Source organism: Microcebus murinus, chromosome 20 (genome assembly GCF_040939455.1).
Source record: "Microcebus murinus isolate Inina chromosome 20, M.murinus_Inina_mat1.0, whole genome shotgun sequence".
Taxonomy (NCBI): domain Eukaryota; kingdom Metazoa; phylum Chordata; class Mammalia; order Primates; family Cheirogaleidae; genus Microcebus; species Microcebus murinus.
This window is the reverse complement of record NC_134123.1, coordinates 32,360,181-32,376,387: the sequence shown is the minus strand read 5'-3', so window position 1 is coordinate 32,376,387 and position 16,207 is coordinate 32,360,181. Positions and strand designations below refer to the sequence as shown.

Sequence of the window (16,207 nt, the reverse complement as noted above, 5' to 3'; positions counted from 1 at the left end):
CCTCCCGATGCCCCAGCGCGGTGGTTCCCGGCCCAGTGAGTCCAGTGCACAGTCGCCGCGCCGTGAGGACGCCGGGCGGGGACGCGTACAGGTCCTGATGGAAGGGGCGGAAGACATGAACCCAGGGAGCCTCCTGTGCGAGCCTCGGGGTGGGCCGAGGCTGGAGGCTGCCCGCACTCTTCGGCGCCCTCGCTCTGCACCAGCCGTGGCTCTCCCGCTGCCCCCCTGCGTCCCCTCTCGCCAGCTTTTGTCCCTGGACATGCTGCCTGTTGAGAGCCCCTTCCGGAGCAAGCCCATGCTCTGGCTCCTCCTCTTCCTCTTCTCCCAGCGAGACTGAGCGGTGGTTTTATCGCAGTCCCTGTGGTTGCAAGAGCGTCAGGCGCGTGGCCGGCCACCACCCTCCACACCGCACAGAGATTCCCCTCCCTCCCGCCCCATGGCCCGGGCTTTTACTCAGCCTTTGTGGTTGCAGAGACACAACTGGTGTCCCTTCTCTTAACATGTCACAAATATGTCTTCGGTTTTCATAATTTTAATGACCAAATACTATTTCATGAGTGAGTGTAGCACAACATAGTGAGTCTGATACCCACTTGTGTGTTTGCTCCTGTGTGTGTGCACATGCGTGTGGCGTGTGTGTGTCCCTGCTCCTCGTGAAGACCTTGGCATGGAGTTCATCGCGTGACCTTTTGCTGGCTGCGTCACCTCCCTGATCCTCAATGTCCTCATCTGAAAAATCGGCATGATAATATTTAATACGTGGAATTATGAAAATCAAATAAGGTACTGCATATGAAGGGTTCGGTGTAGATACTGTTCACTTATTCAATTTTTGTTGAAATGGTCTGGTATTTGCAGGCAATGAACATCTTTGAGTATATGTGTTGTCATTAAAAAAAAATTCTATTGAGTTATTTCTCTGGGAAAAATTCCCAAGCAGGATTGTGGCTGAGGAACAAGACGTGCTAGGCACAATTTTGACTGGGCAGAAGTTGAAGACCTGAACCTGGATTTAATCTCTAGCTTATCAACTGACCAGCAGGCATGGGCTATTTGGAGCTCTGGGTTAAGAGGGATTCTGAGGTTAAGCCTGGACTCAGCGGGGGAAAGTGCCAGGATTGATTAGTGATGTCTGCCGTGGGCACGGGAGGGGAGAGCAGAGTATGTTTCCCACCTTCTTGCTGTCCTTGGCTCGATGGAGCAGTAGTCCGAAACCAGGCAAGGTGGAGTTGGGCTTCTGTGCATATCTGTGGTCAGGAAAGCAGAGGGTTAGAGTCTAGGCAGTTGCCCAAATGCTAAAGAGGCGGGTGGCCCTGCACGTGTCAGGATTCCAGGCATTGGGTCAACTGCCACCATTCAGTTTTGTCCCAAGCCTAGGCACAGCGTGCTCTTGGGACGCCAGGCCTTCCTCCTTCCATCTCCATTAGACCCAGCCCCCCGGCCTGCCTGAAACACAGCCGGGTGCCTCTGTCTTGTCCTTTGTTCTCTCCCTAGTGAAGCAGGGCCGTGTCACTCCCGAGCTGCGAGGGTGACGCGGGTGCCTTTGCCCCCTTATCTGCCAAACGCTTGGCCGTGCCACTCTGATCTGTTTGTTTCTTTCCCCCTTTTCTATGATGACTCATGCCTGTTACAACAGCCTGTTCTTTTTGAGTCAGTGACACCTTGCTGGTAGGATTTTAAAAACCTTGGTCTTTCAAGTACTTTGGAACAGGTGCAAGAGGGGCCGGGAGGGCTGGCAGCCGCGGCGGGGTGTGCTTGCCCTTGGCCCACGCTCCTCGGAGGTGGCCCTTCTCCTAGCAAGACGCAGCGTGTGCGGGACTGACCGCTTTCCTTCTGCACCCCACGGTGTTCGGTTTATAATTCATCTTCATGCACTCGGGGCGGGAGGCACATTATTGTGGCCAGCAGGGGTCTGTCTCCCCTGCCCCGACTCATGCACGTGGGAGAAGAGATTGTAGCCCCTACGTTTTTTGCAAGGATTTGGGACAGGCCTGGAGCCAGCACACAGCTTCGCTTTGAGAGCCGTGCTCTGAGCCCAAAGCTGACTTTTCTGTGGCAGTTGTCCCCAGTGCCCCTCGATCTCTGACGTCCACGGTGGACCTGTGTCCATGTCCATGTGCTCCAGAGGCTTGGGCATAGCTCCCTGGACTGCCAAGTGGGGAAAGCCCCGAGAGACCCTCTGTGCAACCTTCTTCTTTCATGGAGATGGAAACCGGGTCCCAGAGCCACTGAACGCTCCCTGCAGAGCGATTTAGGGCCCTGCTCCTCTCTTTTCTGCTCTCAGTCCCTCAGAGAGGCCAGTACATACCAGAATCTTGACTTCCCAGAGCCTAGGAGAGTCTATGGCATGTAGTAAGTGTTCAATAAACACGTGTTTGTGGGAGGAATAAATTGCTTTAGCTTTCATTGTCTTTGGATACAACGAAGATCACCTCTCCTCCCTGAACCCACTTTATAAAAGTGTGCATTGCTGATGTCACAGATTTAACTGTCCCCAAAAGAGTCCCCACTCGCCTTTTTCTTCCCAGAACTTCCCCCCCTCTCACCTGGGTTCTCCACGGTGTGTAGGGAGACCCCGTGGTCCGGACGCTCTAAGTAGAAGACCTAGCCCGACAGCGCCTCCCTGTCCGCCCGCAGCCGACCCGGGCGCAGCCTCCGGGTTTGCAGTGGGATTTACCATCCTCTCCGCAGCGTCACCACCTTGGCTATTCAGAGGAATTCCTGGGACTTTCCTTGGCTGAGAAATAAACACCGGGAAGGGAGAGAAGAGGAAGCAGCCTTTGCTCTGAGTGGTTCCGAGAACATCTTTGTATGTTAAATTCCCCGACAATCTTTAGGATGAAGGGGAGCGCGCAGTCGTGTAAAATGTCACTCACTCTGTGCCGGGCACACGCGTCTAGTGGCCTAGCCCTTTGCACACTCACAGGATGCTTGCAGCAGCCCCAGCATGCAGGGGCTGTCACTGTCCCCATTTGCAGTTAAGGAGACTGAGCTGGAGGGGGGAGGTTGAGTCTCCTCGGGAGGGCCAGCCTGCTGGAGGGACATGCAGACAACTGTCCCTGTTTGTATTTGGCCCAAACCTACTCCCAGCGCTCTGGGGTTTTAAACCCAGGCAGCTGGGAGCCATTTAAAAACGAAAGGCATGGCCGGGCGCGGTGGCTCATGCCTGTAATCCTAGCACTCTGGGAGGCCGAGGTGGGCTGATTGCTCGAGGTCAGGAGTTCGAAACCAGCCTGAGCAAGAGCGAGACCCCGTCTCTACTATAAATAGAAACAAATTAATTGGCCAACTAATATATATAGAAAAAAATTAGCCGGGTGTGGTGGTGCAGGCCTGTAGTCCCAGCTACTCGGGAGGCTGAGGCAGGAGGATCGCTTGAGCCCAGGAGTCTGAGGTTGCTGTGAGCTAGGCTGACGCCAGGGCACTCACTCTAGCCTGGGCAACAGAGTGAGACTCTGTCTCAAAATAAATAAATAAATAAAAACGAAAGGCATGATTTAAAGCCAAGGGTGGGAACTCTGTGTGCACTTCTTAAGCCAGCCTTGCAGACAGATGCTTGGCTCTGCACGGGGCCGCGGCTGGTCCCCGGCCCTCATCCTTTGCCAGAGCGCCTCCCGCGGGAAAGGGGCTGCCACCTGCTCCGCGTCTTCCTGGCACCCACGTAGGTGCACTTGGGAAAGGTCACAGGGGCAAAACTGGTCTTCGACTTGGCGGTTGCACGTTTGCGACCCATTTTGATGGCGGCTGAGCTGGATGGAGCCTCTTCCTTTGACAAGTCCTGCTGTGGCCAAAAAAGGAAAAGTCCCTTGTCTGGAAGCTGCCAGAGAGGAGCACCAGGTTCCCAGACAAAACACAGAAAACCCTTCTGCAAGCACAGAAAGCGACAGTGCCCCCACCGTGGCGCATTTTGCTCTGGCCTCTCTGACGGGTTCCTTCTGCGTCGGCAGCCTCAGGGGCCGGGCGGTCTAGGGCCCAGCCGTGACACTGGCCGTGGCGTTGCCGTGCTGTAGGATGCATGGCCGACCCTCTCTGGGTCTCTCCCTGGGCCTCTATCAACGGAGGGGTGAGCGGCAGGTTTCAAGGGCCTGACGTGGCCATTAGAAAAGAAAAGAAAAAAATTCAGTAAAGAATGAGGAAGCACTCGATTGTGCACAGTCTAACTCTCCGGCGTCTCCCTGAGGATAAGTTGGGAATGAGATGTGAAGGTAAGGTAGGGCTTTGAGGCGTGAGCCGGTTGACTGTGTTAAGACACTTGATCTGCAACCCTTCTTTCTGGCAGTGATCGGATCACTGGATGACTGTCTTTTAAGACTTGTAAGCAGTGACCATGACAACCTGCCTTCTGCGGACAAAATAATCTCCCATTCTGTGTCCCACTGAGGCAGAGAGGAGAGGACATTAGGCTGATCCAGAAGGGTCATCCAGTTGCATGGTGGCCTGTTTGTCTTGATAGAGTCAGCTTGTTTTAAAGATTTTCAGAGATCATATGGTTACTTTTCTTTCCTTTTCTGAGACAGAGTCTTGCTCTGTGGCCCTGGGTAGAGTGCAGTGGCGTCAGCCCAGCTCACAGCAACCTCCAACTCCTGGGCTCAGGCGATCCTCCTGCCTCAGCCTCCCGAGTAGCTGGGACTATAGGCATGCACCACCACGCCCGGCTGATTTTTCTGTTTTTAGTAGAGATGGGGTCTCATTCTTGCTTAGGCTGGTCTCCAACTCCTGAGCTCAAGCAATCCTCCCGCCTTGGCCTCCCAGAGTGCTAAGATTATAGGCGTGAGCCACCTCGCCAGGCCTATGGTTACTTTTCTATATATATACTTTTCATAACGTGGCATCATTTTTTGCTAATCTTTTGGTTTTAAGCATGTTTCTGGTATGTGGCATAGGGTTTGGGGTTTGCCTTTTTTTTTGTCATTTGAAACACAGCATTTTTAAAGGTAATTTTGTTCATTTACATTTATTGTTATGTCAAATTTTCCTAGATTCTGCTCCCTGTTTTGCTGCTTATTTTGGTTATAATTTGATTTCCTGTGCACCTGTGGTTTTAGGTTGGACTGCACATAGCTCCATGAATACTTCACTGTAGATTTTTAGACCTTATCAAACTTGCTTCTTAATCCACATCTTCTAATAGCTAACCGACACAGACATCAAGTGTTCTTACTTCTTTAGACAGCCATATATGGCTATCACAGAGCCGAGGACCTTGGACTTCCTTCTACGGCATTTAAGCTTTGGACTTCCTCCTCCAGGGTGCTCTCCTCCCCCTCCTTCACCCTGCTGCATCTGGGGCTGAGGAACGCATGAATTCTCAATTCTCCTTTCTGGCTCTTAGTTCGGCTGGGGTTCTCTTCCTTGCACTGGTCACACGCACCCACACTTCGTACCGTGGTGCTGCGGAAGGGCAGGGTGCTTTGCCATTCTGAGCAAATCTCTCCAAGCCCAGCCCAGGGGTCTTATCTTAAAAAATAAAATAAAATAAAATAAGCCAATATACTGAGGGAGGATTACAGGAGAGAACGTGGGAGTCTGTGCCTGGCACTTACCAGCTGCTTGATAAGTATTAACCTCCCCTCCCCCGTCCCTGTTAGCATTCTTGGTGGCTTTGCACGCCAGCTGTTTGCCTTTTTACTATAAAACTTGACCTTGGGGGTTCTCCCGGTGTAGTCATTCTTCTTGGTAGAACGGTGACTTTTTTTTTTTTTGGTTTGGTTTTTAAATGGAGGCGAAATTCCCTTAACATAAAATGAACCACTTTAAAATGTAGCGTTCAGTGGCATTGAGCACATTCCCAATGTTGTGCAGCCACCACCTCTATCTGGTCCCCAAACATTCTCCTTACCCCAAAAGGAGAAGGGGACTCTTGTAAGATGCCAGCTTTGGAGTCCACTGGACCTTCCTAGCTGTGTCACTTTGGGCAAGTATTGTAACCTCTGTCCTTCGTTTTCTCATCTCTCAAATGGAAATAATATTGATTATCCTATAGGATTTTCTTTTTAAAAAAAAAAACAATTTTATCGAGGCATAATTTATATGCTGCAAAACTAACTCATCCTCAGTGTACGATTCAGTGATTTTTTAGTAAATTTGCAGGTTTGTGCAACCCTCACCACAATCCCAATTTTAGAACATTTCTATCTTCTTCTGTTCCCTTCTCCAGCCCCTGGTCACCAAACCACTAATCCGCTTTCTGTCTCTGTAGAGTTCCCTTTTTTTAGACATTTCATGTAAAAGGAACCAGACAATGTGTGGCCTTTTGTGACTTGCTTCTTTCACTTAGCGTTTTTGAGGCTCATTCATGTTGTAACACGTAGCAGGATTTCATTCCTTTGCCAGGCTGAGTAATATTCCAGCGTGTGGCTAGACCAGGTTTTGTTTATCTGCTCATCTGTCGGTGGACATCTGGGTCGTTTCCCTGTTTGGGCTGTCAGAATGCTGCTTGCACCTGTGTTCGAGTGGGTGGGTGGGTGGGTGGGTGTACGCGTTCACCCCTTTGGGCAGATCTCCAGGAGTGGAGTTGCTGGGCCCTATCAAAGTGTTTTGAAAATGACATTTGCTGATGTGTGTCACTCTCAGTATCACAGCACAGTGCCTGGCGCACGTTAAATATTTAGTGACGGTCACCATTATTTACATTAGTTCCTTGTGGACTTTTTTTATGTTGGATGATTTTCTGACCTTTAGATTTGTTATTTGTTATCTTTGGTAGCTTTTTCTGTGTTCCTGTCTGTCACCATAGCTCAGGGTCATCTGATTAGCCAAATCACCCGCTTCACTCATTCACACCACGAACGTTCCCCAAGTGCCTCGCGTGGGTGCCAGGCCTGTGCGTTTTATGGGCGAAACCCGTGTGCCCGTTTTGCTCAGCCCTGTAGCGTCATGATGTGGAATGGGGTTTGCTGAATGAATACAAACAAAGCCCCTACCCGCAAGTAGCTGAGTGTGGCTGGACAGCCCCGTAGGTGCCCGGGCTGGTCACTCAGACCTGGGACGGGAAGCCCTGCACCATTGCGACCAGTGGTGGCCAGAGAGCCAATCCCGCCTCTCTCTCCCCAACTCCACCCATGGCGGCACAGCCACTCTGGGCTAGAATATTTACACCATGGCAATGGGCAAATGCTACAGGTCAGAGCTTCCCTCCTCCTTTTCCTTTTTTTTTGGAGAGTCAGGTGTTAAACGTTTACCAGCACATCCCCTGCCTTCCCAACCTCAAAACCTGTTATTCTCCCGACACAGAAGGGGAAGTTGAGGCACTGAGTGTTGAAGGGCCTTGCCCGGGGTCACGCAGGTGGAAGGTGGCAGAGCTGGAGCTCAAGCCCGGCGCCCCCGGCCCGTCCCCGTGGTTGTGGGAAGACACGGCGTCTCGCCTTCGCCTGGGCCCCGACCTCTGGGCGGGTCTCCTCTGCCAGTCTGCTCTGCGGCCGGGTTCCCATGGCGATCACTCGCTCCTGTCCTAGGTGCCACCACTTCCCAGCGCGCTTCCGTCACATCCTTTCTTTCTTCGTAGGGACACTTGTGTGTCTTTGTTGTTGCAGAATTTCGCTAAAGAGTTTGTGATCAGCGACCGCAAGGAGCTGGAGGAGGATTTCATCAAGAGCGAGCTGAAGAAGGCGGGCGGAGCCAACTACGACGCCCAGACGGAGTAGCCCCGCTCCTCGCCAGAGCCGCCCGCCTGCCCCCCGGGGGAGGGGACCGCCGGCCTCAGCCACCAGCCCACCAGCCCACCCGGCAGAGGAGAAGCCACGAGAGGCAGCGCCCGCCACCCTGTGCCCGCGCCCCAGACCCCTTCCCGCTTCCCCTCGAGCCCCGCTGCGTCCCACCTCATGAAGCTCATGGAACGTCTTTCTTTGCTCTTTTTCTTTCTTCCCCTCCCTCTTTTTTGTTCTAAAGAAAAATCATTTTGATGCCAAGGTCCTGCATGTCATCAGATCGGAGGTGCCTGCGGCGGTGACCCCCTTTTCCTGGCATTTCTCTTACACGCCACGAGGCCTGCCCCGTGGGCTTCACCGCGACCTCGTGTGGCTTCCGCAGCCGGGGCCGCCACCTGGGGTTCCTGCGGCTCAGCCTCCCGGGCACCACCGGGGCGCTGCGCCCGCGACCGCAGCCTTCATGAGCACACGCATCTATCCCACGGGGCCGCCGCAGACCTCCAGGGTCACCCGCCCCCACTCAGCGTTGCCTACGCTACCTGTTCCACAGCAGCGGCAGAATTGCTGGGTGGTGACAAGTGCAGGTCTGGCCCAGACCGAATAAAATAAAATTTGCCTTAAAACTTGCCTGGCAGGGGCTTTGCTGCATGGTCTGAAACCCTCCGCCCCTGTTCCCACCCTTGTGACTGAGATTTCCTTGTGGCTTGGAAAAGAGGCAAAGTCTGAGTCCAGAGTGGACAGGAGTATTTCAGGGATAACCTCAGGGGCTCCCAAAGTGACAAGATGCTAGGGGGAGAGGCCCAGGGTGGGAGCAGGGGTTCAGGTAGAACTGAGAACCGACCCCTTACCTTCAGCGAGGTCCCTGCGAGCAGCGGGGACGGGCGGCCCGAGGGCTGCCCCGGCCGCCCGGAGTCTGCGGTTTCCATCCTAGGCCTGCACCACACATGCAAAAGGATTTGTTCTGTTTCTAAAGAAAGATGAGGTTGGCTTGGTTCTTCATGAGCGCATTTTATATAGTTCTTTTTCTTTTTCTTTTTTTTTTCCTTGCTCGTTTCATTTCGGGGAAGAAATCTGTACTGTGTTGGGGTTGTGAGGAACATCTCTGCACTCAAAACAGTTTACAGAAATAAATGTGTTTTTTTTTTTTTTTCAAAAACCAGTTTGCTTTTCTGATTTTTCACGCAGTTTTCTTTAAGAACACAGGCGATTGTCCTCACATTTGGAGGGAAGAGGCGTTTGTGGAGCCACGTGGGGCTCATTCACATTCAGTAGCTTGTCAATTCTTAACAGCCGTGAGAGATAGGTGCTGTTTTCGTCCCCGTTTTATGGAAACTGAGGCTCAGAGAGACGGATTCACTCCAGGTCACCCAGGCAGAAAGCGGCAGGGCTGGGACTTGAACCCAGGTCTCCCGCCGCCGATCCTGGAGCTCTGGCTTGGGAGGGGAGTGCGGAGACCCCGGATTTGGGACAGGGATGTGACCGCAGGCTGCGATCCTTCTTGACTGGCCGGAACACTCCTCTCTGCCTTTCCAGGAAAAGCCAAGAGAAAGCGTCTCCGTTGGCTCGGCCGTGACACCCTTTCTGAGGTTGTCCTAGAGCTGAAAACTGGACTTCCAGCACACAGGATCCCGAGGGAACTGAGAATCGGGCCAGAGGAGCTCCACACGCACAGGCGACCGGGGTTGCAGCAGCTGCGCGTGGGGCAGGGCGGTGCAGGGAGAGGGCAGAAGCCAAAATCGGAGCAGGAAGGAATCCTACATGGTATGGGCAAGGCCAAGGCCAAGGCTGCACTGCCCAGGGCATGGGGGCTGAGGGTTGTTGCCATCCCACCCCCGGCCTGCCCCGGCCACATCTGGTTTCTAATACCTGCTCGTCTGTTCACAGCTGTGTGACTCCAGGCAAGTCAGTTAACCTCTCTGAGCCTCGGTTTCCTCATCTGCAAAACGGGCCACAATATTGCCTATTGCATGGGAAGGCTTAAGGAGCAGTGACAATAACGCTTGCAGAGGGTGTCTGTAAGGGCACCGTGTTATCACCTCACGCCTGCCACTAGTCCTCATCACCTCTGTGGGCTTGTGTTTTTTCCTATACTTAGAGGGAGCTAAACTAGGTCTCTTGCTTCCCAGCATATGAGCTTTAGCTGCAGCCACAGAACGTGGGCTCAGAAGGGGTACGTCTTCATGTCACCCTCATGCACTCCAGCCCCCCGGGCCTTTCAATCCTCTCCTGGAACCTCCTGGTCTGCTGGGCCCAACCTACTCCCTGTCCCAGATGGGAGGTGGCGTAGAAAGAGCAAGGCGCTCTCTCAAATCTGCCCCTAGGCCTATGGTCTCATCCCTGGCTGTGAACTAGGGCCCTTGGGAGCTTTGAAAATACAAATGAGGCCTTCATCCAGACCTCTGAAACCAGAGTGCCCAGACTTGAGCAAACACCACCTTCTCCTGCCCAGACGGCCGCAGAAGTGGCCTGACCTGGGGCAGGCAGGACGGGGAGGCCTGCATCTCCCTCCCATGGGTTCCTCTTGTGCGTGGAATCCTGAAGGGTGAGTGTGGACGGATGTTTCTTGAGCACCTACTGTGAGCCAGACACTGGCCTCACTGTGGGATCCAGTGGTGAACAAACTCAGACACCACTCCTCACCCTCAAGGAGGCTCAGTTTTGCAGGGATGAGGGATAGTCATCAGCTTGTCCCACCAGTGGGCACACAGTTACAGCTGAGGATAAGCCCCCTCTTGAGAAAAAGGCCCAGGTTTTATGAGAGAAGATTGCAAAGGCCCTGGACCTGGTCGAGGTATCAAGGAGGGCTTCCCTGAGGAGGTGGCACCTGAGCTGAGAACTCGGAGAGCAGAGGAGTGAGGTGGGCAAAGGGGGTGAAAGGATGGGAGCCTGGACACAGGCTCCAGGAGGGGTGGCCCGGGGCCTGGAGCAGCTCACCTGTGTGTCGGGGAGTTTGGCTTTAACTCGAGTAAGTACAGCTTGGGCCTCTGCTGGAGGGTCTGATGGGACTGTGAGATCTCCGAAGGCAGAGAGGCTTCACCTCCATCCTCCCATTATGCCCTGGGCCTTGCACCTGGCAGGTGGCTGGCAATGCGCCTGGAGCTGCCCCACTGGGGCCTGCCCCTGCCAAGGCCTGACTGCTCCCCGATCGGGCCTTACTTAGATACGCTCTGAATTTATTTACTCATTTGACAGCTGTTCCAGTTACTATTGCTGTGTAACAAATGACCCAATGAACCTAAATGGAATAAACCACAGCCGTTTCATCTTGCCCGAGATGTGTTGGGGCAGGCATCTAGGAAGGGCTCAGCTGGGCGGTTTTCACCGCAGGGCTCTCTCGTTTGGTTGTGGACAGATTGGCTGAGCTGGACGTCCACACCTACCCTCTTTTGGGGCTGGCAGCTGCTGCTGGCTGGCGTCCAGGAGCTCAGCTGGGCTGTGGATGGCGCCTTCACGTGTGGCCCCTTCTGCATGGCGGCCTCGGGGTTGTTGGACTTCTTACACGGTGGCTGGCTTTCCCAGAGCCAGTGTCCCAGTAGAGCCAGGAAGAAGCTGCCTGGCTTTTCCTGATGTTGCATGGCCTCAGAAGTTGCATGGCACCACTCCTGCTGTGTGCTATTGGGGGAAGTGGTCCTAAGTCCCCCAGAGTCAAGGGGAGGGGACAGGGACCCCACTTCTCAATGGGAGGCATGCCAAGAAAATTGTGGCCTTTTTTATTTTTTTAAGCACCACAGCTAACTATGACCAGCACTGTGCTTGGCCTGGGGTGCAGGCGGAGCAAACCATCCTGTTCTCATGCTCATGTAAAAGAACAGATAATCAGAGTGTCTACCTTGGTGCTCTTGGGGAGGCTGCTCCTGGCTGATTGACCCCTAGGGATGCTTCTGTGTCTCAACTTCCCTCCCTCGGGTGTTTATGCCCCAGGGGTTATCTGGGGCTGGAGGGAGGGGCGCCCAGCCCCAGGACACTGCCCTGCCTGGGGAGAGGTCTCCTGCAGCTCCCCGGCAGATGGCTGTCCTCGTGCAGGCTCCCGGTTTCCCATTTCTTAGTGAGCCATAGAACACACAGAAAAACAGGACCCTAGCTGAGAGGACACCAAAGTCCTGGAGGACCACGTGATGCCTCTGTCTGGGGGGTCTTTTGCACACGTGGGACTCCGACCCTCCAAGAAAGACCTGGAAGCAGTAGTTCAGTCCGGCCGTGGCTTCAGCATTGGAATGTGGAATGTGTCGAGTGGCGGCCTTGGAAGCCAGCATCTCAGAGACAGACAAGTCGGAGTCTGGCTGAGAGCCACGTGCAAATCTGGCCAAAGAACAGGTGCAACGTGACCCTTCGTAAGAACTTCAAAGTGGACTAAAGTTAAGACGGAGCCCGCGGCCTGGGCGACCCGTGCGGTCATCAGACAGGACTGGCCGCGTCCGGAATCCGGGGCATCCGAGGGAGCTTCCGTTCAGTCCTAGGAGGAAGGGGCTGCGACTCCCCGGCACCTCGGGGCAGTTTTGTGTCCCCAGGGGCGGAGCAAGGGAGGAGGCTGAAGGTATTTGGGCTCCAGGGTGCCACAAAAATGAGTCACCCTGCCGGGCTCGGTGGCTCACGCCTGTCATCCTAGCACGCTGGGAGGCCGAGGCGGGCCGAGGCGGGCGGATTGCTCGAGGTCAGGAGTTCAAAACCAGCCTGAGCAAGAGCGAGACCCGGTCTCTACTATAAATAGAAAGAAATTAATTGGCCAACTAATATATATAGAAAAAATGAGCCGGGCATGGTGGCGCATGCCTGTAGTCCCAGCTACTCGGGAGGTTGAGGCAGGAGGATCGCTTGAGCCCAGGAGTCTGAGGTTGCTGTGAGCTGGGCTGACGCCACAGCACTCACTCTAGCCAGGGCAACAGAGCGAGACTGTCTCAAAAAAAAAAAAAAAAAAAAAAAGAGTCACCCTAGAGGAGCCCCATCCCGCTGCCTTCTCCCACAGGTTGGAGAGAATCTCCACTGTGCGCATGCGCTTGACCTTCAACCCGGAAGGGCCTTTGGCTCTGAGGTTCCCGCCCATTCCCCGCTGCCTGGAGCAACCCTGGACCCCGACAGCCCAGGGGCCTGCAAGACTGGTTGTCGTTTGGACATAAATACGTGCTCAAGTCATGATACCTAGAGGAAAACATTTTTAGTGCTTTTTTTTCTTTCTTTCAGGATTATGCCTTATTTTCTGGCCTTTTCTTGCCCGTCAGAAAAGTTCATCCCGAGCTTAGCAGACAATTTCCCTCCCCAAACTGCAGCCGCCCGTCCGCCCTTCCCCACCAAGAGCACCTCACGGCCTGGGACCAAGGTCATGCCCCCAGCGGGGGCCTGTTTGTCTCTCTGGCCGGGACATTCGTCCACCTCCCGCCTCCCGTGCCCCAGGCCGGACCCAGCTGTCTTTCCTTCACTCGTTCCCTCTCGAGAGACTGGTCTCTACTGGCATGCCTCTTCTAGAAGGTTCTCCCAGCCTGAGAAGGGGGCGGAAAAGTGGCTCCCGGAAGATACATCCATGGCCCACAACCTGAGAACATCACCCTATTTGCGAAAAGGGTCTTTACAGATGTAATTAAGTGGAAGACCAGCCTGGATTGAGGGTGGACCCAAATCCCGCGATAGGCATCAGAGGGAGATCTGAGCCGGAGAGCGGAGGGAAGGCCACGGGGAGACGCAGGTGGAGTGCGGTGAGGACACCTGGAGCTCCCAAGAGCTACAAGAGGCAGGAAGGACCCACCCCACCCCCGGAGCCTCCAGAGGGAGCATGGCCCTGCCCACACCTGGATGTTGGACTTCTGACCCCAGAACCGTGAGCCCCAGCTTGTGACCCTTGGCTAGGGCAGCCTCAGGGAACCAACCTGCGCTCTTCCCTCGAGCATTCGCTTCCCCCCACCCCAGGTGCCCTGTCCCCAGTGCCTGGCGGGAGGCCCTACACACAGTAGGTGCCCACTAAGTGATTGGCGAGTCGGGCTTCACTGGCGCGGGGAGGAGGTCGGGCCTGGCCCAGGTCTGCTCAGACCAGGGTCACACCTGGCCCATCCTGAACCAGGCAAAGAGGCCAGGGGGCTTCCTGGCTTTGTGTGCCTGAGTGCTGTCTCCCACCTCTGTCCCCAGTCCTGCCCCTGGAATGGCAGCCGTCCTGTGTCCCTGTCCACCCCCAGGGGCTTGGACCCTTGACTCAGACTCCTCTTCCTTTTTAATCATCTCTGGAGGAGCCTTAAGCCACCACTGGGAGGGGTGCTGGGGACGCTGGCGTGTGCTCCAGGCCTGGGGCTGCCATGCTTCCCCCAGGTGGCAGGTGTGGGACTTTGGCTCCTTCTGGGTGGGGCAGAGAGGCAGGTGTGGCCCCGAGACTAACGGCACACAGGGCTGTGGGAGACTCCCCTTCCCGCTGTGGACCCGGGGAGGGGCTGTCCTGTCTGCCTGGCTGGGAACCGGTTAGAGTCTGCGGTCGCCATGGGTTATGTTGGGGAAATCCAGAGAACTCGGGTGGACGGTGACAGGCCGTTCTTTGCTGCCTGGCTCGTCCCCAGTGGTTCCCGTGTCTGATGTGACCTCTAAGGACATGCCAAGACGGGGAGGGTGTGCACGGGCGAGACAAGCCGAGATGCTTCCGATGAGCCCTGCACACACAGGTGGCTGTGAAAGGCGACTGGCACAGCGGTGAGGGCTCAGCGACAGCCCTCAGGCTGCGTCTCCAAGCGCAGTCTCTCGGCGGTGGTTCTGCTCTGACGCACGTGGGCAGGGCAGCAGCACATCGAATGTGGCAGGAACAACGGCGGGCGCCGGGAGGGAGGGAGGGCAGGCGAGCGCGGAGCGGGCTCCCGCGTGTCTGGTTCACTTGTTTCTAAAGAGCTGCCGGAAATAGTCTCTGTTAAAGGCTGGCGTCTGTGCAAGGAGCAGGTGGGGATTTGTCACGGGGTCTTCCCTGGTTGTCTGTCTGGAATACACCTGGCTCACCTGCACAGGTGCCTTGGTTTAAAGTGCACCTGGTGGAAGAGTCAGCAGGAAGCTAAGGAAAAAATTGATACAGCTCCTCCCAGAGGCCCGATCGTGGTTGGGAAAGATGGGTCGCTGCTCAGGAGCAGGGGTTTGGAGTTTGAAGGTTCAAACACCGACAGGCAGCTGGTTGCTGCCGAAAACAACATTGTTGGTTTGAAAGACCAAGGGGGAGAATGTCCCCAGGAGTCCCCAGTGCTCACCCCCCTGCAGACTGCCTCCCTGGGGACCCGGGGCCCACACCTCAGCCCTCATCTCCGTCTACCCTGCGCCCAGCTCCCCGGCCTCCCAGATGCCCCACACCCGCTCCCCACCGCCCCTGCGGGGAGCCTGGCCCAGTGCCTCCTGGCAGCCGCAGCCCAGTAACTACCCACTTAACGGACGGATGGCACCCAAGTGACCCATGCCATGTGCCATGGAGATCAGCAACCCCTCAGCCCGTCTGGAGCGGGGGCGTGGAGCGCTGTGCTTCTCTCAAAGGCTGTCCCCAGCCCTTCTGCAGCAAAAGCGCCCTGCATGTGGGCCAAAGTGCAGGTCCCCGGACCCAGTGAGTCCCGCTCTTTGGGGATGGGTCCCAGAACCCGCAGGTTGAACAAGTTTCCCAGGTGAGTCTTAGATCTCTAGTGGGAACGTCTTCGCAGAGGGTGGAGCCTAATCTCGCTCTTTCTCCCGTGGTCCTTAACGGGTGGCCTGGGGACCCCAGCATTAGCATCACCCGGAAGCTTGTTCGGAAGGCAAGTCCATGGGCCCCATCGCAGGCCAGGCACACCTGGGAGGTGGAGTCAGCGACTGCGCCTTGGTCACAGTTTAAACATGCTCAGGGCGATGCTGGTGGGACCAGCTTCTTTGAGACACGTTGCTTTTGGCCACTGCCCCGCCCGCCCTCCTCCTTTGTGCTAGAAAGGAAACTTTGATTCCGTTTTAGAAGAAGTTTTTGAATGAACTTAATCCTTTTATAAGTATTACATGCCATCCTAAAAATACTGAGAGAACAGATAAAGCTGAGGAAGATAAAAATGACCTCGTACCCCACCTCTCGGAGGTAACCGTTGTCACAGCCTTGCACACTTTTTAATCAGCACGTACATATTTATTTTCAGGTTTTAAGATTATGCTTTATATTTTTGTAACCTGCTCTTTTCACTCAGCAGTATGTGGTGAACACTTTTTCACAACGATGGATGCTACTCATCATCGTTTGGGTTTATATTGGATGGCTGTAGGGTAATTTATTTAGCCAAACCTCTATGGCTGGATATTTAGAGAGTTGGGATTGGCAAGCCGGTGACAAGTTGGGACTGGCGGGCTGGGACATGACTTCACACACTTGGCTGCGTGCTGTGCAATGCACCGCTGTGGGGAGCCTGCTCACCTGAACTAACGTGCAACAGGTGCCCCAGAATTGTGCAGTGCACGGCCTGCACAACCGTACCCAAGAATCCCCACCCCAAATTTTGAATCAGTGGCCAACATTCAAAGATGGAAAGATTTTCACATAAAAAAAGAATCTACCTTTCAATTTATTCTTGATAAATCCAAAGATCCAACAGCCCTGGATTTAC

General features: G+C 54.8%; 1 protein-coding gene across 1 annotated transcript in view; it reads left to right on the top strand.

Annotated features, from left to right (window-relative positions):
• COTL1 (coactosin like F-actin binding protein 1) overlaps positions 1 to 8,802 on the top strand; it is a 42,085-nt gene extending 33,283 nt beyond the window's left edge. Inside the window, exon 4 of the mRNA XM_012738482.3 lies at positions 7,533 to 8,802. Within this exon, the coding sequence (XP_012593936.1) occupies positions 7,533 to 7,643 (111 nt within the window). The 3' untranslated portion in view covers positions 7,644 to 8,802. The remainder of the gene's footprint in view (positions 1 to 7,532) is intronic.
• Positions 8,803 to 16,207: the final 7,405 nt, after the last annotated feature.